The 26,243-nt window shown below is 48.7% G+C and overlaps 1 protein-coding gene across 10 annotated transcripts in view; it reads right to left on the reverse strand.

The window, feature by feature from the left end:
- The window catches only part of Prr5l (proline rich 5 like), a 96,824-nt gene that overhangs the window by 4,145 nt on the left and 66,436 nt on the right, over positions 1 to 26,243 (reverse strand). For all 10 annotated transcript variants that reach the window (XM_013514246.1, XM_005384108.2, XM_005384107.2 and 7 more), the window contains 4 exons: positions 26,183 to 26,240; positions 21,340 to 21,431; positions 14,201 to 14,341; positions 8,373 to 8,499 (listed from right to left, as the gene is read on the reverse strand). In XM_013514246.1, the coding sequence (XP_013369700.1) occupies positions 8,373 to 8,499; positions 14,201 to 14,341; positions 21,340 to 21,431; positions 26,183 to 26,240 (418 nt within the window). The remainder of the gene's footprint in view (positions 1 to 8,372; positions 8,500 to 14,200; positions 14,342 to 21,339; positions 21,432 to 26,182; positions 26,241 to 26,243) is intronic.

Consider the following 26,243-nt stretch of genomic DNA (forward strand, 5'->3'; position numbering starts at 1 on the left):
CCGCAGAGACTGGGGCCAGATGAGGACCGTGGCCTGCCGGTGTCCCTCCGACTGAGAGAAGCCCTCCCTGCCGTGCTCTTTCCCAGGCTTCCCCGACGGCGTCAGCATCATGAGCTGCAGCACAGACCTGAGCGAGGAGTGAGGCGGTGGAGATACAACGCACCCTGCCAGCCTGGGAGAGCAAATTCAAGGGTGTGGAGACGCTGGAAATGCAGCTGTGCAGAACTGAGGAAAAGACCGGTTCTATGCGCAGACTCTTTCAGCCTTCATTTCGCTGGAGCACAGCTCTCTCTGCCCTCACCTGTCTCTGTCACTTCTTTTCCACAGTGCCCCTCCCTGACACCTTGAAGACCCCAAACAAACACCCCCTCTCCCAGCAGAGAGGGCCACGCAGTGGGGAGCAGCGGAGAGAGAGGCCGGGTAGTATCAGTGTTCTCACCACTCACGGACAGGAATGGGGGGCCCTCTCTGAGGGGAAGTCACAGTGATGCTCAGAGACTGGCCTTAGAGTCCCTTGGCCCAGGCTGCTTTGCTGTGTTCTCTGCTCTTCCTGTGGGTCTGGGGGCCCTGGACATGTGTGCCCGCTCTTGGGGAACCCATGCTCCTGGATGGCCCTACCAGTGAGACTTCTAACATCACAGTGTCTACCTGCAAAGGGCGCAGGTAGTACCAGCTACCATCACTGTGTGTGTGTGTGTGTGTGTGTGTGTGTGTGTGTGTGTGTTTGAGAGAGAGAGAGAGTGTGTATGTGTGTGTGTGTGTGTGTGTAACTAATGACTCTTGAGTCAACTGGCTCAGAATCCCCAGGGAGCTGTTTTGCTAATAATTTTTCAAAACCAAACGATAACCCATAGATGTCCCCTCCCATCTACACTCACACTCTTCAGTCCTAATCTCACTCTGCAACAGGTGGACTCGGTCTCATTATTCCCCCTGCGCAGGTGATGATCAGGGCCAGCCCCAGTCCTCTTAGATCCTACACAGCAGGGCCCACTTTCCCCACTACACAGGGCTGCATCTCAGGGAACTGCTCCTGCCAGCCCCAAAGACATGCTCCTTGAGCCAGCCCACCCTCTGAAGCCAAGTCATGGCAAAATCTGCCCCCAGCAGGTGTTGAACAAGAGATTGATATTGTCCCAGAGGGACTGGGTCATTGGTCCCCCTCCTTGAGGACAGGAGACAAGTTGCAACAGAGCAATCAAGAAGAAAGACTGTATGCAGGAGCACTTGTCCCCTCCAAGCTACATGTTTGTACAATGCTCCCACATTCTTAAAATAATGATGCATTATTTTTATGATCACAAAGATCAATACCTATAAAACACAAGCACCAGAAGAGTTCAAAGCAGCAAGGACCTCATTAAAGAGCCATCCCTTTTAAAAATGCCCTTGAGAACAGCTTATTTCTCACACTTCTGCTAGAAGCAGGCACTTCGGACTGGCCACAGGGAAATCTATACCAGTTTCCAACCAGCCTGACAGCCTAGCAGCAGACCAGACTGGACCTGTTCAGCAAGCACAGACTACAGGCAGAGCCTGTGCTCCTGAGACCAGGTACCTATCTGCTAGGAGGGGTTTGTGCAGATAGTGGGGCCAAGGAAGCAGACAGGACCCTGGCATTTCTACTGTTCAGGGAGACTCAGACAATATATTACAGGAGGATGGGGAATGCTCTCTTTGAGGAAGAGGTGTCTGAAAAGCAGCAGTGTTGATGCTGGATTTTACAACATGGCTGAAATCTGGGACAGGTACACATGGCCAGGACAGGCAGTTCAGTTAGAGGAAAGAATGAGAACAAAGTCTGGGCCTACAGAGGACATGGGCTGAGTGGAGGGATTCTGTTTGCATGGCTGACACATACAGCATCTCTGGAGGAAATGAGAACAGGACGAATGTTTCCTATGGGCGCCTGTCTGATGGCATGAGCCAAGGAAGGGTGTGTCTGAAGGGTTCCTGGATACCATCTGTAATGGTTGATACATTGTGTCAACCTGAGAAGTTTAGAAGCTTAACTAAGTGACTCAGCAGATCTACATCCTAGGGTGTAGAGGACATGCCCTAAGGCAGCTATTTATGCCCAAGGATGTTATCATGGTTGATGCATTGTGCCAACTTGATAAGTTCAGAAGTTAACTAAGTGACTCAGGAGGGGTCCAGGGTCCTCACTTTGTGAACATCCTGAGCCTGTGCAAGATGAGGACACAAAGATGGTGTGAGTGCTACACCTGCCCTGGGGCAGGTAGCCTGCATACAATATCAACAGGATTTATAGGTAAACGGATGCAACTCAAAATCACACTCATAAGTGAAATAAATCAGAACCATATATATAAACATCATATTGTCTCGCTAGTGTAAGATACTGAATGAGTAAGTAAGGTCCAAATTGTACAATGGATATTGTGAGTCGGGAAGAAACTGTTCAAAAGAAAAAACAAACTGTGATGAGGAAAAGGGTAAAGGAAGGAAAGGAAAAAGAAAAAATATATTTATACACAAGATAGTTAAGATAGTTATACAGCTAGTTTCTCTTCATTCTTTGAAAAGAAAGGTTTGTGCTAGTATTGCTTGGATAAGGTATCATGCCTATATCTTGTACTCCGAATAACTACTACGAAGACAACAATATGCAATGTATTAATTATTGTAACTCTCCTACTAACCTGCTTTGAAACTCTGCTTTACTGTTATTGTTATTTTTTTCCGTTAAAATATATATATATATATAAGACAGGAGAAGAGGTGTACTCCCCCCTTTTTGTTCCTGTTGCTTTTTCTGTCTTCTGCCACCTTGAACTGTTGCCCCTCTGCCGTGCTGCCCTGCCTGGGAGCCAGCTGAGTATGGACTGAAACCTCCACAAACTATGAACTAAATAAACCTTCATGGTGCTTCACCCACATGACCTCCTTCTGAGGATTTTGGAGAAGAGGGCATGACCCAACGTGGCCACTCACCCACAAACACAAGCAGACAGCAGCGTGTTCCCTGCCCTCAACTGGCTCATAGTCTAAGTGGAAGATAATCGGGCCATGGCTCGACAAGGACCAGGATGCGGCCGGGGGCCCCAGGGAGGGAGAGTAGAAAGCACACACAGCCTCCCACCTGGTGATTCCCACAGAGCGAAGTTGCCCTGACTGGGGCCCCTAACACAGCACCTGGCGTCCCTACCCAGCCCTGGCCTGTGTCGGCACAGCATTCTCTTGCTGGCTCCTGACGAGCACAGAGCATCTGTATTCAGCCCTCTGCGGCTCAGAGATGTTAAGAACTTTCCCCAGGCCACACAGCTGAGCCCTGGCCCCTGTGGTTTGCAAGCCCCTGCTCTTTCCACACCGCCTCACCTTCTCCCACTGCGGTGACTCACAGAGAGGCCTGCAGCTCTTCCTTCTGCTTTTCTTGGGGGATGCTTTGGTTTCCAAGACTGGGTGTGGGCCGGCCGAGACCACAGTGGCGGCATGGCTGTGTCAAGTCCCCTGGCAGACAGCGCTTCCTCATTAGCTCCTGCCAGACCTCAGAGCCAGCCCTGGGACAAGTACGTCAGCTGCACCCCACAGAGTCAATCCCTGCTGGGCCCCGCGGGGAGCCTGGCTCACAGGCCTTGCTACCCATACTTGCTTCCTGCTCGGTCCACCTCTTCTCACCTCTGCGCCAGGGGAGGCAGGGCCTGTCCCCCAGCGAGGCGAATCTCCCACCAGGAGACTGAGCGGGGTGCGGACCTTGCTAAGTCACTCGGTGCCCAGTGCCCCAGCTGCTCTTTTGGCAGGGTGAGAGGGCTGAGTCCTGCCACCCTGGCTGGAGCCTTCAGCCAGGCCACCTCCTGAGCCTCCTGCTTGTTTTTCAATGGGGGCGGGGCCCACAGGAGCCTTTATTCCTGCCTCACTCACCAGGCCTCTCGCTGAGCTCTCGCCTTCATCCCCCTGCTAGGAGCCAACCATGGCAGCTCCTTTCAAATCCCTAAAAGGAAGCAAAGCCGGGATCCCTCCTTCCTCAGGCCCTTTGTTGAGGTGCCTGCTCCCAGGCCTTTGATCTCCCCACGCCATTGTGACCCCTGCAACACCAAGGCATGAGGGCTCCCCCTCCAGCCTGCACCTGAAAGCCACAGCCTGCCTCCTTGTCAGGCAGAAAAGTCAGTGTCCCGCTGCAAAGCACTGGGGAGAGGCCCCCCCCACATAACGGAGGGAGGGGTGTGGGATGCCAGGGCTATAATATGGGACAAATTCAGCAGGCTTTTTGCTCCAGAGGGGGAAACTGTGGGCTGGAACACCTGGGACGGTGCTTTTATACTTGGGAAACTTGAAAGGTAGCATTATTGAGAGATAAGTTAGGTAGAAATATTCTAGGCAGTCAGACAGGGCTGGGCCCTCACGGGAGTGAAGACAGAAGGTGAAAACCCATTACAGCTGTGACTGGAAATGCATCAGTTGGAGGCCAGGCCTCAAGATAAGAAAAGGACCAGGCCTCCTACATACACCCCAGGGGGTGAGATGAGTGATAGCACCTGGTCTACACAGGTATCAGCCACCCCAGTGGGCAACCAAGCCCCACATCCCTCACCTACCTGAGAAGTTGTTTGATCTTTCCACCACCCAATCAGTACACGACCTGCTTCCCCATTGGATCAATATTATCTAGGCGGCTATACTTATAATCTTATTGGTTGATCATAGCTATAACCCACATTGTGCCCACATGGGTTTGGCTCTGTACAATTTCCCTGTAGAGTGGGGTCCCCCACCTATCCATTAGGGACCCCTCCTATTCCTCTGACAGGAGGTTTCTATCTCTCAATAAACATTTCTCACTCTTAACCTCCGTGGTTCCTAGAAGTCATTCTTTCATTTTTAGAAAAACACGAACCCAGCATATCAGACATCTAACAGGTTGAGAGATAATATTTTTCTTATATCATATTTGGAGGTTCTGATATCATCCCCGGAGCAGTAGGACATGGGCTTGGCCTCTGACAGATCTGGTTTTTTGGCTTTTTTTAAAACCTCACTGTTCTCCTTCTCGCCCCTACACTCCCACTGCTCTAGAAAAGTGTGGCTTTGTGGGGGACGACGCACTCATCCACAACCCATTCTCCATCCAGGACCTGGGACCATGCCTTTGTCTCTGAAGCAAGACGCACCTGTCCAGGGAGGGAGATCTGCAGAGAGACCCTCCCAGGGTCACACCCCTCTGCCCCCCATGTTGGACCCCCGAGGCTGAGGCATCAGCACACTGCATGAGGAAGAAATGAGTATGCACCCTGAGGGTAGCCAGCTCATGCAGAGTGCCAGGCAGTGTGGTATAAGAGAGGCCTCCGAGAAGATGACCCCAGCTGCCCTTGACCCAGCCAGCCCCCTACTTCAGTCCCAGGGATGCCGCAGCCAAGCCCTGCCACGGGTCAAGGAATTTCTTGCTCCCGATATGACTCTAGTTTTTTTTGCAGCCAGGGTCCTAACAGTCCCGGCCCTGGGTGGGATATCTGTTCGTATTCCACCCCACCATAAGGAGGGGCAGACTGAGCCGAGAGAGGCGTCCCTACCCACTCTGGGAAGGGGTGTGCGCAGTCAGGAAGGCCCCTTCAGCTCTTCTGCTTGCCAGAGGTTTGGGCTGAAAGATCTGACTGAGGATTCCTCTGGGACTAAAGGGTGGAAGGAAAGAACCCCTCTCCACCTGTCCTTTTAATGAAGTCACATTCTAAATGCCAGTGGGATGAGGTGGGGTGACAGTGGAGTGGGGAGGGCGCAGCCGATGGAGCCCAAACAGCTTGGACCTAGGAAATCCTGACTCCAACAGCCGGGGGACCTTCATCCCCACCCCGGCCTCTCTTGCAATGCAGTGCCTTTGCTGCGAGGCTACCCAGCCTGCCCAGCGTGGTGCCCAGGATGCCACCTGTGGCCACGGCTTCCCTTGGCCCAGCCACTCTGCAGCTCTAACGCTCTTTCAGTTCCTCAGGCACTCCACCGTCTGTTCACTCACTGGCTGCTAAGTCCTCCCAAGTCCGTTCCCTTTGCCTGGGACGTTCTCCCCTCCTCTCCTTGAGTTTCCTCCGCTAACTCCTATTCATGCTCAGGCGCCCACTACAGACCTCACTTCCTGGAGTGGGCCTGTCCTGCTGTGGTCTCCCTGGCCCCTGAACTTCCCCTCAGAATGTTTGTACACTGATGAGTCACTGTCTTATTTGCAATTCCTCACGGGCCGTGTGCCCTGGAGCACAGGGATGCCTCCAGTTTCACTCACTGGTCTAGCTGCAGTGCCTCCCAGGGCCCTGGGTGGGGTAGGCTCTCAACACGCATTTGCCAAAATAATAATACACTGAACACTGAGCAAGAGAAGATAGTGTCCTTCCTTTCTGTCCCTCCTGAGACAACCCTCCAAAGGCCTTGGTATAAGAATAAGGGCTCAGGCCTTTGCCTCGTAATTCCACAGAAATGTATAATTATTATTTTACTTGGGCAGTCAGAGGTGTCCCCTCTTAGAATGAGTCTTCAATGAACAAATTCCCAAATCTACTCTTGTTCCCTGTGTGGGACACCAGACCAGGACATCTGGAGATAGGGAGGACTGTGCAGCTGACAGCAACCTGCTTAAAGCAGGACACAGACCCAAGGGGTGTCCTGCCCTGCTTCTACCCCAGAGAACAAAGGTTAACCGCCGGGGACAACTTTACCCCTTGTCATCTGGAGATGGCTGTGGGGTCTACACCAACAAGCTTTACTATACTTTCTCTGCGGGTTGTTTGTCTTCCCACAAGTCGCTGCCACTAACTAAAGGCTCAAAATCATTTTCCTTTGTCTTGTCACCTCTCTAAAGCTACATATCTGAGAATTCCTTGTTCCCTTGGTGTCTCCCAAGCCTGTGTGAATTGAATATCCAGGTTCATAAGCTCCCATTTATCTTTCTCTTGTTAATGTGCTACAGGGCCTGTTCCAACTAAGAATTTATGAGGGTTGAAGAATAATTGTTTTTCCTCTCCTACACTGTCATTAGGCCACAGTGGTGGAGTCCCTGCCATGGCCCAGCTATCCTGGCATCTCCCTGGGTCTCCAGTGTCCCCGAAACTCAGGGAGCTGAGGCAGCAGCAGGAAGGAGGGCTCTAGGGAGAGCCCCAACATGGCGCCCACCTCAGACCCGGGGAGGCCAGGACGCTGTTTTCTTCAGCATTGTTTCAATCCTGGCTCCTTCTAGCTCCTGGGTGGAGTGAGTGAGTGAAATGAGAGAGGGTGGGCAGAGAACTTGGCAGGCAGCGGGCTGGGACCAGCACCCTCCAATCTGTGGCAGCTGCGGGTAAGCTGGTGTCTCCAGAGAAACACAACCATGGCCAGGAACGCTGCCAGTGAGAGGCCCTGCCTTTGTCTGCAGGCAAGAGGCCCAGGAAGGGCAGGAGCCTCTCTCTCTGGCTTTGAAGCTCAGCCACAAGTCCATTCTAGTGAGAAGAGGGGCGCTGTGCTCCAAGTTCAGTTCACTGTTTGCTGTTTGGCAGGCGTCTGTGAGTGCTGGCTGCCTGGGCCTTGGGGTACATTTGCTGCCATCCACCTAGCGAATATTTTTGAAGTGGCTACTCCCTGGCAGGCAGCATTCCAGCTGCTGAAGGCACAGCACTGGACAAGAAGACCCTGCATTTTTAAAGACTTACATTTAGATGGGCCCTGAAGAATACCTTTAGAATAAGCCTTATCACATAGTGTTTCTACCAAGGCTGAGATTTCACTGAAAGCAAATTTGTATTACATTATATTACATTATCTAGCTACCTCTAGTAGGACCATCTATACTGTGTTTTCACTGAGAGAACAAACAACTGTTGATTCATCTCTAGATTCTCCAAGGGACCTAGGACAGAGCTTGAGGCTGACGTAGCTTCGTGGTACCAAAAGTACCCCAATAGGATCTGTCCCCAAATCTAGGAACTCTTTCACTGCGATGGAGGCTCTGGAAGTCTCTATGGAAGTAGAGGGGGTGGGGGACAGCGTTTCGAGAACACCTGGCTAAGCATAAGCACAAGACAAACTGGCCTCACATCTGGAGCTGCTTTCAAAGGCAAATCTATCAAGGGCAGTTTTCCGCAGTTGGAGGCTGAGGGAGGGTGGAATACAGCTCAGTGTGTGGTATCAGATAGAAAAAAATTAATGTCTCGGGCACAGGAAAAAGATCAAAACCACTGATCAGAGATATGGATCAGACAGGCGTCACCACAGAGGCGGGTGTTAGTCCCTGGGAGGAACCACTAAGCTCGAGTAGGGGGAAGGAAAGGGAGTGATCAACACGCACAGGTTAGCAGGGGCCCACACAGGAAGCCCAGCCCTCCGTGCACAATGGGTGCTCAGCATGTGGGATCGGGTACCTTTATTCCGAAGTCTCCTGACAACTCAGCAGTGCCCCTTACCCAGTGTGTGTGTGGAGCCCGAGAAGCCACGGTCCCCGCCGATGCCCAGGAAAGGAGAAACCACCTGCTTCACCAGCTCCTCCAGCTGCAGGTAGCCCTCACTGGGGCCCGTGGGCTCGTGAACGCTCTGGAAGTGAACATCAGACAGATAGAGGTCAGCGAAGACTGCTGCGGCCAGCAGGCACCTGTCAGTGCATCCCACATCCTCCTCTGGGCAGGGAGGGCACCCCCACACACAGGTCAGAGCAAAGCAGACTGAGCCCCGAAGCCCTCGTCACTTGTCACGCATCACGGTGATTAGAACACTGTATGGGGAGGGCATGGCGGCCTCTCCCATTGGGCTCTACCACGGAGTTTGCGGGGCACAGTCCCAGCTCCGGCTCTGGGTGGGATGTGACCCAAGGCTAATTACCGCCCCAGCACAGGCGGTAAACATGTCCCATGAATTCATGCTCAGAGGCCTCCCAATGACCAGGATGAGGAGTGCTTTCATTCTCCCTTTCTATGGATGGGAAATAAAGACACAGAGAGCTAAAATAACTCGTCCAGCAAAATGCAGCCAGTAAATGACAAAAGCCTTGAGCTGGAACCTAAGCTACCTGGCTCCCAGCCCATCTTCCTGCCGCTTCTTAACAGACGAGAAGAGAGGAAAAGAATATGGAAGAGTTCAGAACAGTCGAAGAGCGAGAGCGTGTTCTAGAAATAGGCCCACTGGTAGCAAGAGCAGAAGCTCAGCTTGACGGGAATCCTCAGGACTCAGCCCCCAGTAAACGCCTCCCAGAGCGCATGCGCTCAGCCACAGAAACCAAAAAGCAGTGACCCGATGTTTTCTAGGCAACCGGCAGGCTCCTTGGGAATTCAGTCTCCCCACTGGAAAGGCATTGAAAGCTTGGTCTCCTGCGGAGGGGCTGCAAGGAAGCAGAGACCACCGGCAAGGGACAGGGGCCTGGGCAGGGAAGAAACGGGGCTGGGTGGGGCTGTGCTCAGCTCATCACGTCAAATTCCCAAAATAGATTGCGCAGTGCTTTCACTTAAGTAAAAATGCTCCGCTGCATTGAAGTGTTTCAGAGCTGGAGGAGGGAGGAGATGAGACGGTCAAGCAATGAACCGGAAGGGGCAACTCCTGCGGGGTCAGGAGCCCTGGGCGATGGAGCTTCCAGAGACACAGGCCTTCCCTGCCCTTCTCACTGCATCTTCCGGAGGTGGGTGTGTTGGGGTGGCCGGGGGCTCAGGAGGCCGAAGGAAACAGGGAGGCTGAGGAAGCACCAACAGTGGGGCGCAGAGGAGTTGGAGGCGGGAACTGGGAAGGGCCGGGGGGAAAACAGAGGCAGAGAAAATGAGTGGGCCTGAGACCCTGGGGAGAGCGCGCGTGTGGCCTCAGGCTGCCTGGGCCAGTTCTCCAACCCATAGCTGCTCCCACTCACTCACTCCGAGCAGAAGCGTCAGAAGTTAGCAGGGCAAAAGCAAAGGGAAAGCAAGTGAGCTGCTCTGCTCAGGACGCACACACCGTGGGCCCCACAGGAAGGGCGTCCTCCAGGCAGCAGGCAAAGGGGAGCCTATTCGTGCTCCCCAGCAACCACTCCAGGCCTCAGCAGCAGGGCAGGTTCAGCCACATACGACCTGGCCTGGCTCTCCAAGCCCAGGAAATTGGGTTTGTTTGTTTTGTTTTGTTTTTGTTTTTGTCTCCTGGATGATTCCAATCTGGGTTCTCCCCTAAGGTTCCCCACACCTTAATTCATAAGTGCAGGGAGAGATGACAGAAAAACGACAGCACTCGGGAGGCTGAGGCAGGAGGATCGTTGGGAGTTTGAGACCAGCCTGGGCTACAAAGTGAGCTCAAGGCCAGCTTGAACTGCACAAGGAGACCCTGTTTCAAAAAGACAAAAAAAAAAAAAAAAAAAGCACTCAAAGGTGAAAGGAGGGGCTGGGGATTTAGCTCAGTGGGAAAAAGCACCTGCCTGGCAAGCACAAGGTCGTGAGTTCGGTTCCCGGTACCGGAAAAAAAAAAAAAGGTGAAAGGAAAACATATGATGAACACGATTTGCATGGAGGCTTCTCCTAGGAACGGGGCAGCCGCACCGCACACGGCCCTCCCTGGACACCGGACTGGCTCTGCAAGTATCACGGCTCAGTGCAAAATGACGATGCAGGACCCCCGCAGCGTTCAAATATCAGAAAGAACATGGATTTGATGATAGAAAACTGTGAAATCAGGCACAGTCGCATACCCTGCCTGGTTGGCGGGGACCCTCATGGCTCCAGATCCCCTGAACAACCTAAGGACAGAAGCACTCTGCCCACAGGAGGAGATGGCCCTCAGATATTCTGGGAGGAAGGAGTTGCTTCGGAAAGATTTTGGAAGAGCGGTGGAAAAGGGAGAGCTGAAGGCTGAGGAAGGGCTCTCTTCTCTTTACTAGGTCTACGTCATTTGGAGGAAACAGCCTCCGCTGTCCCAATGCAGTGGCAAGGAAGGGCCTGGGGAGAGGAGGGACTGTCCTAAGAACAGGGGCCACACTTCCTGCAGCAGGAATGGGCCCAGGCCAGAGCCATCTAGAAGATCACCCTGATCCACAGGCTGCCCCTGCGCCCGAGAACATGGACCTAGGCTGGGGAAAGACCTGCATCTGTTGCTGTTACGCGCACAGAGCTTCATAGCTCCCAAGTAGGAAAAAGCACAGTCGAGAGGACTATTCCTGGGAAGCCCGGAGAGAAGATGCCAGCGCCCCATCTGAGCACATATGTAATCCCACCACTCTGAGAGGCCGAGGCAGGAGGATCACACTTTTGACCCCAGCCTGAGCAACTTAGGAACTTAAGGAGATTCTGTCTCAAAATAAAAAAAATGACTGGGAATGGACCTCCGTGAGAAAGCCCTGGGTTCAATTCCCAGTACTAGGAAAAAAAGGGGGCGGGGGTCTTCACAAGGGTGGATGATCAGTACAGCTCTAGACAAATGCACTATGATCCTGAGGTAGTAAGATTCTCTGAACCTCCCTCTCTGCTTGAAATGGGAAAAACAATGGTACAGTCACTGGAGGGACTGGTTCCTTTCCCCCATTTCCAGAAATCTGCTATGACCATGGAGCTTCCCTGACTGCCCTTCTGTCTGCCAAGAAAGAAAGCCCAGCATGGGCATCAACCCTCATGGGACTGCAAGCCTAGGACCTGGGGTCAGTCCTACCCAGCCTCTCACTAGCCGGTGCCATCACTCACTGAGCAGTGTTTAATGAGGACCTACTGTGTGCCAAAGATGGGGCTGGATGCCCAGGAAAGTGTGAGAAGGAAGCACGAGGGTCTGCCTTGAGGAACGGAAACAGTGCTCTGAGCAGAGGGCACAGCGCACACCCAAGTCTGCTGCGACAGAGCAAGCATGGATGGCCCCAGGGAAGTCAGGTCCAGATGAGGCTGGAGACACAGTACGGCCCAAGGCCAGGGCACCGTCGGGGGCTGTGTCCCCACCTAAGGTCAGCCAGGAACTGCTGGAGAGTGTGCAGCTGCCTGATGGGGAGCAAGTGGGGTGGGGGCCAGGGCAGAGGGAAGGAGTCTCCCAAGCGGGCAGGAGAACCTGTCTTTTAGGGCTTTGGGCAGACAGTGAGAATTTCCTCATGGTGTTCTCAGGCTGTCCAGTGTGAGACCCAGAACCTAGGGATGCGTAGGTTTTTTCCTTGTAGGAACAGGTCCTCCCATCCCGGCATCCACAGATGAGAATCCTCACCTGCAGGAATACATCAGTTCTCCTTCCAAGACTCTAAAGGAATGCCCCCTTGTCCCCAGAATACCATACAGAAATTCAAGGGTGGGGCCCCAACTTCTCTAATCCCATGATCCTCAGGGCTTATCTTCTCCACTCTTTATCTGGGAGTCAAGCTCTGATTTAGACTTCTCAGATGCAACCTGCACATGCACGTTCCTATTTCTGGTCTTCCGTCTTCCCCTAGCATAAAGATGCTTGAACTGTCATTCCCATTCCAGCCGTTACACCCGCCCTCTTCCTGTTAGGCAGCTCTTCCTCTTCTGGAATTACAGGAAAAAAGACAAGTGCCCTGAACAATGGTCTGGCTTAGGGAATCAAAAGAGGACACCAGCTAAGGGAGGTGGGGCATTGGGGCGCTGTGCCTGACACTTCATTCCTGCCCTGAAAGATCACCATTAGCAGGATCAGGAATGAAGCCTGAGAAAGAAGTTCTGTTCATAGACACCCATGGGAATGGGCCAGCTGAGGCCATGTTTGTGCTACTTGTTTCTACTCAAGGTCATAACTGATTGGGCAAAGGGAAATCACCTAGCCCAAGGTGGACCAATCAGATTCTTTCCCTTCAGGAGGATACAAGGTATACAAAGCTCTGAATCTCACCATTTCTTAGTAAATAATCCCTAGTGGAAGAAAATGAAAAAGTAAATGTACAATAGATAATATGAAAAGGAAAGAAACTGCTCAAAGGAGGGAACAACCGGGATGAGGGAAAGAAGAAAAAGAAAGGAAACACTAAGGGTATATATATGTGTGTACATATATATACATATATATAGAAGGATATCTGGGATAACTGTACTGCTGATGTCTGGTGGTTTATTGAAAGGAACAGTTAATGCTTAAATTTTTTTTATATTTTGACCAATTTTGCATGCTTATATCTGATAATTTGAGCAATTGATATGAAGACAATAATATGCAATATAACAACCACTGGTGAATTCCTACCATCTTGTCTGGTGAAACTCTGTATTGTCTGTAATGTTTTTTTAAATTATTATTTTTGTATTCTCTTTAATGGTTTGATCAAACTTCCATTCTTGCATCTGGTAATCTGAGCAACTTCGTTGAAGATAACAATATGTGATATAACAACCACTGTTAATTCCTATCATTTGGTTTGAAACTCGATATCATTTTTGATGTTCTTGCTTTGCTTTGTTTGTATCTTGCTATTGTTCTTTTTTTTTTTTACTATTCTCTTTAAAATAAATAAATAAAATAAATAAATAAATAAGAGATTTCAGACAGGTTGGTAATGCCGTAAATTTTACTTTCTTCATCTGTAACATGGCACTAAAAACAATGCCAACCTCATAAATTGGTTTTTTGATTATTTAAGAAAACACCACAGGGGCTGGGGATTTAGCTCAGCAGCACAGCGCCTGCCTGGCAAGTGCAAGGTACTGGAAAACAAAACAAAACAAAACAAACGATAAAGAAAACACCACATTATAAGTCCTTGGTGTGTGCCTGGCAAATAGCCAGGGTCCAACACATGTTAGCTCATCTTCCTATGACTGATTAAGAATTGGAAGTAAGAGACGCTCACAGCTAGCAGGATGGTCTTTTTGGAAACACACATGCTGTAGCATGCCTTGGTTGACTAGCTGCAAAACAAAGCACTGGACACATTGTTCAGAAAAAAAAGACCAAGAACAAGAGATATTGAGCCACTGAAGAGGCTGCATCAGATATAAGTAGAGACCAGGAAGTACAGGCGCGTCAGTGGTACTGAGACCTTGCATGGTCTCGTTCTGTCCTAAAGCCCATCTACATTGGAAACCTTGTAATGAGCTCTGGGATCTTTGCTGCTCCTTGCAACCCATGACTCTCTCATGTAAGTGGAGAGGGGAGAACGGATGCCACTTCCTGGATGAAAAACATGCTTCCATCTCTCCCCACTGCAATCCCAACACCAGGGACCCACAAGGCACTCTGTGAATGCACAGGAAATAAACAAATTAACTACCAAACATGCACTCACAAACTAATGAAGACTCATCCAGGATAAGGTGCTCTGGCATTTGGTCTTGTTCTTCCCCATCCTCCCCCTGGGCCCTGGGCCTCTCACCTGCAGGATAAGCAACATCTGGATAATGGAGGAAGGCAGCTTAGACTGTGACAGCAGCAGCAAGTCACCCGGCTTAACCTTTAGTAGGACCAAGTCGCGAAAGCCCAGCAGGGAGATCTGGCGGATGGTCAGCTCCTGTCCCTGGGGAGCAGAGAAGGTGAGAGGTGAGAGCTTGCGGGAGCTGCCACCAGCCAGGCGGCGTTCTGGACAACGCGTGTTTGCAGAGCACCCAGGATGAGCCAGGTGCAGGCATCCCCAAGGCCCTGTGGGGGCTGTCAGAGCTGAAGACCCAGCTCCAATCTTCCAGAATTAGAGCTTTTTTTAAGGTAAGATGTGACTCAACCTATTGATAAATAACCCAAGGAGAATGCAAGATATATATCATTGGGAATATGCTGTCCGGTGCTATGAGTGGTTAGGAAGGAGGGAAAGGGAAGAAGATGAGGGACAAACAAAAGGAAAGATCGGTGCCGCTTCCTTGTACTAAGGCTGCTCCCTCGACTTCAGATCCTAGGTATTTAGGGACCCATCATATGCCAGGCAAAAGGAAATACGAAACCTCAGATTGTTTACATAAAATTAGATCCTCAGATAAATACAAGTAACTTAGGAAGGCAATAATTGGGAAAGTCAAAGGAAAGGGACTTCTCAGCTGTGGGGGTGGGGGACAGAGGATGAAACCAACATAGTCACAAGAGCTGGCAGTCATTAAGCTCTATGTGCTAGGTAGGATTCTAACTGTTCAGATATAAATATTTAATCCTCATGACCACTGCTATGTTCTGAATATTTGGGTCAGATTCCTATGTTAAAATCTGAACCCCCACCCCCCATCCCCCACAGGTGATAGTATTTGTAGTTAAAGCCTATGCGGGGTGACTAGGTCATAAGGAGGAGGACCCTAGGAATGGGGTTAGTGTCTTTATAAAAGAGGCCCCAGAGAGACCCATCACCCTTTCCCCGCATGAGGACACAGCAAGAAAAAAAGAAACGGGCCCTCACCAGACACTGAACCTGCATGCACCTTAATCTTGCACTTAACAGCCTCCAGAACCAAGAGAAATAAATTTCTGTTCTTTATAAGCCACTTCCTCTGGGGGATTCTGTTATTAGCAGCCTGAACAGAGCAACACAACCATCCTCTGAGAGAGGCACTGTTATAAAATCCATTCCACAGATGAACACTTGTAAATACTAGGGAAGGACAGTAATTTACCTAAAATGGAACTGGGCTTCAAACCCAAACTGTAGGATCTTAGATTCCTGAAGGGTTCCAAGACAGAAAGAAGATAGATCATTTCCCAAGCTCTCCTTCACACATACATGTGTGTGTGCATGTGTGTGTGTGTGTGTGTGTGTGTGTGTGTGTGCACAGAGTGCATAAGCATGCACACACCTACACACAGTGAACACACCCACAATTGGTCACTCCTGGTAGAGCCAAAGTTGTCCTTGTGGTCCCCTCACCCCAAACAGAACATAGCTTCCTGCCCCCCAAGTCTGCAAAGGTTAAGGCAGTTTTACACTTGTCATAACCCCCTAGGGTTTTATAGGGATACTTACTATATCTGCAGCTCCCCCCCCAAAAAAAACCCAACACCGTACAGACTGAATGGGCTCAGTTTAACCACTCTTCACCCCCACTGCCTTTCTGATCACCCCCAAAGGCAATTTCCCCCCTTCCCAAGCCCTTCCAGTTTCTGTTCCCCAAACCGTATCCCAGTATACTCGGAGCTGTTTGGGTGAGCAGTGTCATCCTTTTGTAAACATCAGAATATATTTGCATAGATGAAGGTGGCTAGGATGTCACTGGTGATACCATCATATGGGGCCATGTGGTATATGCAGTCCATCACTGTGTAAATGCTGCTATGTGCTGAGACGCTGCAAGACAAGCTGCTGGTTCTCTTTCTCGGAGCAACCCTGACTAACAGCCTGGACCAGCACCACGACCACCACCATCACCATCACCATCACCATCACCATCACCATCACCACCATCACTATCAGCACCATCACTATCAGCACCAGCACCACCACCACCAGCACCACCACCACCATCACCACCATCACCTAGGGAACCATTAGAAATACCGAATCCTCAGGCTCCACTGCAAATATTCTGTGGCAGAAAACTCTGAGGAGGTAGTCTGGGAATCCAGGTTTTGACAAGCCTGGTGTACTGCCTGACTCTAGTAAGTCATGTGCCAAAGGTCTAAAGATGAAATCATTTTGGGCTTTGGACAGAAATGCTTTGGTCCTAAAAACATTGCCCTGGGATCTAGGAAGGACAAGAACCCACTTGTCCAGCCACTTCCAGGGAGACTGGATGTGATTACAAAACAATGCTGCATGGTCCCGCTGTGTGGAGACTGGCTGGCATCACCCAGGCAGCACTGCTGAACAGTCTGTTCCCCAGGAGGGCAGAGAGCCTGGCATGCAGTACATGTGCTATAAATGCTGTTTCTACTCACCAGCATTTGCTTCCTCCTAGGGTACTTTTTACTATAACTTTGTCATTTCCTGCCTGTCGCAGAAGTTAGGATGTTCACACATACCTGGTATCGCCCACTGCACTGTAACTTCATGGGGTACCCATAACCAGGCTTTATAATTTCATATCTATTTCCTATCTTTATAGCTTTTTTATATACCATTAAACTAATTACAAATTGTGTTGGGTACTTTGGATAAGTTATCTTAATTAGGAGGCACTTTCACTTGGGGTGGGGTAGGGCAGGGTATCATTATGTAGCCCGGGCTGGTCTCAGACCCTTGATCTCTTAACACTTCTGCCTCAGCCTCCTGAGTGCTGGCATTACTGCCACATACCAGCACACCTGACTCTTCCCTTGGCTTTATTCTTTCAGTATCTGAAAAGTTGGGCAAGTGGGATTATGTCTGATAGACTGATGGGTGGGGATGTGAAAGAACCCATACTGGACCTCATTATTCTGTTCAGTCCCAGGGTTCTTGGGTCCTGCATGATGCTGGGTGCTGATAGGACTGGTCTAGCTTTTATTCACAACCCTTTTGTGAGGTGAATGATGGAACTGTTTGATCTGAACCATGGAATACAGAGAAAGAGAAGGGAGGCTGGGATGCGCAGACTTCTAAACAGCGATCCGGTGCAAAGAGGAGACAGCAAGGAAAAATAACAAATTCTAGGAACTGCAGGTCAACAACTACCAGTCACTCCACAGGACCATTTTACCCAGAATCCCCTATAGGCATCCAGAAGCCAGTTAGAACCTGCAACTCAGCAGTCCAGATAATAATTTTCATTTCTTTGCCTTGTTCTTTTTTAATGCATTTCATTTTTAAAATCATAAGGTAACAGATATTTATAGGCAAAGATTTAAATGGCTAAGAAAAGCAGTTAAAATAAACAGTAAAATGCTTTTCTAGTCTCATTCTCACTCCATATAGTCAATCACTCTTAAAAGGTTATTTTTCATCCTCTGGACTTTTCTAGAAATTTTCTACATCTATAAAATTATACATATGACCTTTAAATACACATAGAGATTATGGCTTTCTTATTGTCACACAATTTGCTTTGCTTAACTTAGCATATTTTGCATATCTGTCCATCAGCTCATGTTGCTGCTTCTCAGTACCCCTTTTTAAAGGCTGAATAGTATTTCACTGAATCAACATATTCGTTAGTAGCCATCTCCTCATTCAAGATGTCTTTTGGGGGTGGCCACAGTGAGGCTATAATGAATACATGCATCCACGTTTCATGAGCACCTTTTTCAGCATATCAGTTTTACCATACCTTCAGAGCAAAATTGCATGATCAAAATCTGCCTTTAAAATGTCTTATACACACTGACATGATACCATTTGAAAAGCATGCACTGATTTCTACACCCAATAAAAGAGTATAAAACAGGCTCTGGAGATTTCCAATGGAGAGGATGATTTTTTAAGTAGGATGATTATGGTGGTCACTCCAGAGAAACCCATCCCAAACCCATCAGCTTAGCCATGACATGGGCAAAATAAATCCAGATAACTGGTCACCATCAGCTAAGGTTCCAACACCTTTTGACCGTGCAAAGAATAATTATGATAATGTTGATATTGGTAATATTGATAATTTTAGGCCCTACACTAAGTTAAGTGCTTTTAATGTATTATTACACTCTTGCTTTTCCTGTGCAAGGAAAAGAAAAACCAGGGTCTTCACACCAGGACCACCCCCACCCATGCAGCAGGTCTTATGATTTCATGGAAGGAAACAGAGGCTCAGAAAGGCGAGGTTATTTTCCTGAGATTGTCAAGACGGTAAGTGGCAGGCTGAAGACTTGAACCCAGGCCAACCAAGGGCAGGTCAGTCTTTGAACTGCTCTCTTCTTCTTTGGTGCTGCCTCCTATCCCTGTTTCTCCCCAGATCACCTCTCCCATGAAGCAGCTGCTGTCTTCTGGACACAGGCTAGGCATGAGTGGTTAAGGTACCTACCTGGAACAGGTAGAAATTTCTAGAATTTCTAGAAAAGTCCAGAGGATGAAAAATAACCTTTTAAGAGCAATTGCCTATATGGAGTGAAGGGTTTTTGCCACTGGGCCTTCCAAGCCCAAGGTTAAATTTTACACACTCAGGACAAAGGTCTGGATGTATAAGTGACCAGAGGGGCACAATGCATCCACCCTTGGTTCTTCGTATGTTGAACAGTAAGGGAATGGGGTCCAGTTCAACAGTGTTGAACCATCATTTACATTGGAACTGGCTCCAATTCCCTGTGTCACTAATCTCACCAAAAACATGGGGCTTTATTTTGAAAGCTTGTTGGTCCCCAGAGCCACAAAGGCCCGCTCTGTATGCAAAATCTACCTCTGATGCTAGCAGAAAGTGCATTTATGGGAGATTGTGGAGTGCCAAGCTAGACCAACCTGCCACACAAACAAGATAATCATTGCTTAATTAGAGGACCATTTGGGACCATTAACCAGCGTATGGACTTGTTATGAAGCCCCTGCCATCTTTTCAGTTCACAGTAAATCAGAGCGGGAATTCATACTAATCCAGAACTGGGTTTTCTATTCTTGTTTTACACAAAGAATAACCAAGACATACATAGCATCTCATAACCTCTGTCTGAGAGACAGAGAGAGAGAGAGAGAGACAGAGAGAGAGAGAGAGAGAGGAAGGGAGAGCGCAAGCATGTCCACTTGGTCCAAGGTGCCATCCAGTGACTCTGAGTAACCCCAAAGAAAGAGTGCAAGTTGAGAGAATTCTGTCTCATAAACTCATGAATATATGAATCTGGGTCAGCTGAGAACACAAAGGTAGGGGGAGGCACAGTTTGCCACTTCTGCATATACATTTGCCACAGATCTTCCCCACCTCTTCTAAATTTGGGCTACACACAAATTGAGTTTATATCACCCTCACCCAGTGTCAGCTAACTGAACAAACCAGGCTGGCACAGGTAAATGCCCTCAAGAGTGGACAAGGAAAGAAAGTGATCAGCCAAGTAGCAGTTATGGCAAAATAGAGTGCAGGAGAAATTCAAGTCAGTGGTTGAGGGCTGGGAAGATTAAATAGGGCAATGTCAATTATTGTCAGATCTTATGAAATTTCAAGAGAATCAGGACAACACCATCCTTAGACTCTTCAGAGGGACCTTCTTTGCCCTTTCTTGACTGTACTGGGGCCATTTCCACTCAGATGCCACACTCCCCATTCTAGAAACATCCTGAGCACCTTGGAACTCACTGCCCAAATGGCCCTAAGAAACCCAAATCTGCCCATCCCCTCCTAGATGGCTGCCAGATAAAACAGGATGTCCAGTTAAATTTGCATCATTTTTTCAATACAAAAAGCTCCCAAGCTTTGCAATATTTGTGATTTATGTCAGATTCAGATACAACTTGCCATCCAGTATTCTTATTTGCTAAATTGGGCAACCCTGACTCCACCCCTCTGTCTGTCTTCTTAAGAAAAGACCTCCTGCTGGTCATTAGGTGCCTACTGCGTAAAAGGAGGGCAGTCTGTGGGCACAGAGGCTGTACTATCCACATAAATGCAGGCTGGGACTAAGAATGTGATGAAAGAAAGGAACAGGCTGTGGGCCAGGGGCTTCTATCTGTTTTGTCTTACTGGAAATGGCAGGGCCAGACTTAAAACAGGAAATGAAATCTGTAAGCACAGCCTCCCAGGTTTGAAATATTGGATATATATTTTAAGCAATTTCAAATTCCTTTAAAACACCATTCAAACCAAACAGTCCCCTGGGCTCTTCCCCCACGGTATGAGGAAATTCCAACCATTGCTAACAGCTCTGTTCCTATTCTGCATATTATACCCACACTTCAACAAAGTCCAATTACATCTGAAGCCTCCACCCCAGGAGGAGGAGTAGAACATGAGAGAGATGTGCATTTCGGAGAGGAATCTCCAAGGGCCGCCTTCCTTGCAGGGTGGCCATTCTGACCTGGCAGCAATCAGCTGTGGTATTAGGGGGAAGGAAATCAATATAAGCATAGAAAGAGTCAAGGTCACAGTACAAGAATTAAACACAGTCACTCCTCTTTTACTCTAGGTCCTCATTTTGCAGGAGGCGAGTGGAGCTATACAAGTACAAGTTAAATGACTTGTCTAAACCCACACTCTTGAATGGAGTCTATGGATTCCCACATGGCACTTTACATTATGAGGCTCTTGGTCTTTAAGATTCCTTATGATGGACAGGGAAGGGAGCATTATCCTTTTCCCACAATTGGGAGGACAACAGCTTGAAAGTTGCGCTTTAAAAAAAAAAAATGAGAGAGAACGAAAGAGGTGGGAGGAACAGAAAAGAAAAGAAAAGAAAAAAAAAAGGAAAAATCTCCTTCTCTATCTTCTCTACTTTAGAAAAGAAAGAAAACACTCCAAGAATCTAAAAACATGCTCAAAACCAAGAGGGTAACAAGAGCCTACAAATTGCTAGTTAAGCAGGCTCCCTTCTTTGCTTGAAGTTAAACACTAAATATAGAACCGTAGAGGCCTCAGAAGACCTCCACAGTCCTTTGCTGGCTCAAATGCCCACTCCAGGCTCTCCCCCATCCACCAGGAGGCCCTGGCTCACAAAGGTCAAGAGAGGAGGCAGATGGCTGAGGACAGCAGTAGGATGCTCCCCAGCAAGACTGACCTGAACTGGATAAAATATTGCCTGCAGGGTGGGGAGAGTCTCAGTGAAGAAGTGGTCCCAGACTTCAGCCAGAACCTCAATGCGATTTTCACCTACACGAGGGCGAGAAGACGGGAGGGGAGAAAGAAAGAAAAGAACTTGTCATTACTCACAGGAGAGGCCAGGAGATAGCTCCATCTCAAATGTGAAGTCTCGGAGCTCTAAAATTTGTGGCCAGGAGCTTTGTCCCTGGTGTTACAGGGTCTTTATCCCCAGCTAAGGCCACCATAACTTGTCAGGACAGAAATATAGCAGTCTCACTAGGAATCACAAAGTAGATGGTGTCACAATGGTAAGTGGTGAGGAAGACCGGAAGTGGCGCATGGCAAGACCGGAAGTGGCAGAGCAATTCGGGAGTCAGGCTTGTGTAACCCCCTAAGAACTAACTCCACAGCATCAGCATTCATCCCTTCCAAGGGCGATGGCCTGCACGACCTAACCATCTTAAACTAGGCCCTACCTATTAAGGTGTCCCGTTCTGTGCACCTCAGCTGGGAAGATCATGTGCAGTTCCAGTTCTGTTTTTATAGCCAGTGATACACTGGCCTTATTGTAGGTTTGAGTTGTCAGCTGACAGAAAGAAGACGTTGAAACTGTCACCACTACTCACTGATGTACACAGTAAGTGAGAGGGCAGCATTCTCTGAAGAGGTCACCTGCAAACACTGGATTCACCTCTTGATTCTGTGCCTACTCGCCCCTAGGACCTGGAAGCCCGGGCTACAAACAAGTTCCACCCTCAGGCTAGAGCACACAGGTCACCCAACGCCACCAAAAGGGCTGTGAGAGGAACTATGCCCTCGGTGGCAGCTGCTTAATGACCTAGATATCAGAGCTGACTGGGCACTGTCTTTGCTCAATCCAGGCAGAGAAACTGGGTCAGCCAAGATGAGACACAGAGACAGAGGTGCTTGGCAAACACTACGAGTTCCACTGAATGAATCTTGAAAGATTCATTTAGCATCTCCCATCATTTAATTTAATGGACAATAACGGCACTGGCTAGGGAGAGAACAGACCAAGAACGTGACTACTGGCTCACAGATCAGGGGAGAATTGCAAACCCACAGGCCCCCACTTTCTCTGGCAGAACATTAACCACACTTGATGGAACTGCTTGTCTATGCCCCATCCCCTCCAGGAATGTGGCCGTGACACATGGGCCTGTGTGAGCTGCTCACCCCTGTATCTCTGTTGCTCAGCACCATGCAAGACAAGTCAATAGATCAATTTTAAAGCCTTCAAATGAATAAACAGCAAATACCAAGTGCTATATGTGGATTTTGCAGATGTGAAGGCCTGTGATGGGAAGGAAGTGCTACTTAATCCAAAGACAAGGATGTATAAAGCAGGTCTTAATAATCATCAGGAACACTTGCCTTTCCCTTTGGGTGAAGAAACTTCCATAGTGTGGCCTACACAGCCAAGAGAATCTGTCTCCTTCTGTGTCCTCACTCTCTGCTCTATTCAGCCTCTGGGCTCTAGGAAGATTTCATCTCAGCCCTTCACTCCACAAAAACCCATGCCACAGGGCCTTTGCACAGGCTAGTCTCTCTCCCCAGACTTCTCACCCACCTCTCTCTGTGTGACCTACTTCTGTTTACCTTCCTTGTTACAGCTCACATTTCACCTCTACGTGAAAAATCTTCCCACACTGGTCAGGTCTTCTACCATGGATTATGTTCCTAATGTTTGCCTAGTCATAGAAACATATGGTGGTACTTTGATTAAAATTACCATCTTAGGAGCTCTACCAGGGCCTATTCCTCTGATAGTTTTGTTTACCACTATATCTCCAGCACCCAGCTGAGCACCAGGTATCTCCGAAGTAACTGATACATGGTTGATTGAATCAAAGTCAACATGCTTTCCAATGCAGGCAATGCATAGTCACTGCAGGGAGGAGACAGGGGAGTCAAAGGGACCATCTGAAATGTTCAACCCCCCCAGGTCCTAAATCAAGGTGAACCGCAACACAAAGGTAATGTAACCCAAAGGAGAAGGGGCTATATTAGCTACTTTGTGGGTGGCCCCCATCTTAAACCTTAAGCCTTTCACAATAAAGACAAGCAGAGGCATCCAAGCCTGAGGCAGGGCAGCAGAGAGAAGGTGCTGGTCAGGGAGGTGCCTACTGCAGAACCAGGATGGAGGTCCCCTGGAATGCAAGGGAATTCTCCCACCTGGCAGCAGGAAGTACCTCCCAAGAAGCTGGATCAGTCTGCTGGCGGCAAACTTCAGACAGTCATGGAGGTCTGGAAAGTGTCTCTAAAAGAGCATCAGATCAACACACACCAACAAAGCAGGGTCACCCTGGGGAAGAAAGCGTTAAAGGACACAGGTGACTTCGCTTTGTGAGTCAGGGACTTAGCTCCCTGAAAATATGAAGGTGGTCTGTATGGGAGGTCCTACATGTCTGTCTTATCAAACCTGTCCTCCAATGTCTTATGGGAGTTTAGACCCCAGAAGTACATACATAGGTAGAAGAAACTCTCTGACTGCCAAGGTCAGCAAGGCTCTAGAAAAGATTACCGAAAGTCACATGACGCCTCCTGCTCACAAGATGTGACAAATGGACGTGAACTTTGCCGCCTGCCCTTTCTGCAGCCATGATGCAAGAATGTACGTATACCACAATGACGCTCAGACATAAGCAAATATGTCAACCAAGTGAAGTCTGCTTGGTAACTGGATAGATCATGTTGGCTGTTTTCAAGCTTTACCTTCTAGTAAGCGAATCCTTTTATCCAAACAAAATCCTTCTTAGTGTTCTAACACATAAAACCAAAAAGTCGAGATAATCCTGGGGAAGATGGGAAAGTCCCCACACACCCATTTACAGTGCAGAAAGCCCCCAAATACCCAGAACCCTGGGACCACAAGAGACCGTAGGAAAGTTCCCTGGCTCTAGGGACAGGTGCAGAATCTTGGATCCTCCTTGTTCACCACATCTAGCTCCATTTCTTGAGTGTTTACTCTGAGGGTGTCGATGTTGAATGAGACATTCAACTTTCCCCTTAAAAGGAAAGTTTAGTCAGTACCTTTACTTTAGTTTGCTCAGTACCTTTTCTTCCAGAGCTGGTTTTCCACATTTCCAGTGGCTTCATTGACACACAAGTAATGTCACCAGGGACAACGCATTTTGTCCCCTCTGCCCCTTTGACTGGACAGCTGTCTTCCATATCTCTGTATCAGCCTGATTGCAAGATGTAAAAGGACCATTAAGTTCCCCAGCCAAAGCCAGGCACTTTAAAATAAGGTCCTTCCATTGACCGATGAATAGATATGGAAAAATGTTGCACACCCATGTTCTGGAATATTATTCAGCCTTAAATTTAGAAGGGAATCTCGTCCTATGTTACAACATGGATGAACTTGCAGGACATTACGTAGAATAAAATAAGCCAATCATAAAAGGACAAATGCATGATTCCACATTGATGAGATATCTGGGGAAATACAAACTGTGGGAACCAACATGTTGGTGGTGGTTGTCAGGGACTGTGGAGGGGGGGCATTTGGTGGGGAGCTGCTCAGTGGGTTGGGAGTTTTAGTCTCACAAAACAAGTCCTGGGGTTCTGTTATGTAGCACTGCAAATACATCAACCCTTCTGAACTGGGAAATGGCTGAGAGGGTACATTTTATATCATGTTTTCTAACCTCGATCTCTAAAAAATTTTCAAAGGCCTTGGTTTAGGGGGTGTTATATAGTTGGGGGGAAAAAGTCACAGGAGACCTGCATTTAGGGAGAAAAAATAATATAGGTTCACAAAATTTCAGATGAGCAGAAATTAATTTCAGCCTCTATCCTTCCAAAGGTTTTGGAGATGGGGCACCCACCGTACACCATCCACTGGAACTCTCCAGTGGTTTTTCATTTTCCTTCTGACTTCATCCTTCTACGAGCCACTTTTTTGGACACTAGTCACTTTCCCAGAAATAGAAAGAAAAAAAAGAAATGATAGTAGAACTACTAAGTATGGTTCCAGAAGTAAGTCCGACCTCCAGATAGAGGTCATTAGATTAAGCAAAGGAAAAAGAGGCCACCGCACGCTTCCCTCTTGTGTGCCAGGAGCAATGTCATGCCAGCTATGTGCTTTGTGCTTCCTACAAGCCCTCACCCCACTTTATCACCTTAAAAGTGACAAAGACCGAGACCTACAGAAATAGGCAATTCCCAAAAGTCACCCAAGAAGTAAGCGCTGAGCTAAGCCTGGGCTCCACACTGGTGAGAGCTGAGCATAGGGTCATAGGGTCATAGGGTCATAGGGTCAGTCATAGGGTCAGTCAATTGCTACTTTTCATACCATCTCCCAAATCATCAATTCCTTTCTGTCCTGTCAATTGGCTTCTGAAAACCTTAACATAGACCAGGAAGTATTCCTTTACCGATCAAATCATTCCCCACTGAGTGGGTGCCTGCTTATGCTAATGCCTCCCAAGTGGAAAGGACTCCTGCTTACTACAATCCGATACATATGACATGACAAAGGCCAACAAGAAGTAGCCTGAGGCAGATCAGTGGGAACTGTGTGGCAGGATCCATGTCCCATCAAAGACCAGCAGGATGGGAACATCTTTTAACAAGGTCTCCGGAGCAGCTACCCCGACCCCACTTTGTTTTTCAAACCACAGTTCAGAATGGCACTGCTGGGAAGCAGCTGACTCAAACCGGAGTGCTGCCACCTCGCTGAGGAAGCAATGGACAGGGTGATTCACTCGCTTGGAGCCCGCCACTTTTGGACAGAAGCATCTCAGCTGTCCAAACATCAAAGGCTGACTCACAGAGGCCCGTGTCGTACTTGCCTTCGCACAGCTTGATCTTCTCCTCCACAAAGAACAGTCCTTTTGCAAGAAGCTGGTTCTG

Source organism: Chinchilla lanigera, unplaced genomic scaffold (assembly GCF_000276665.1).
Source record: "Chinchilla lanigera isolate Chin_1 unplaced genomic scaffold, ChiLan1.0 scaffold00021, whole genome shotgun sequence".
In the NCBI taxonomy this organism is placed as follows: domain Eukaryota; kingdom Metazoa; phylum Chordata; class Mammalia; order Rodentia; family Chinchillidae; genus Chinchilla; species Chinchilla lanigera.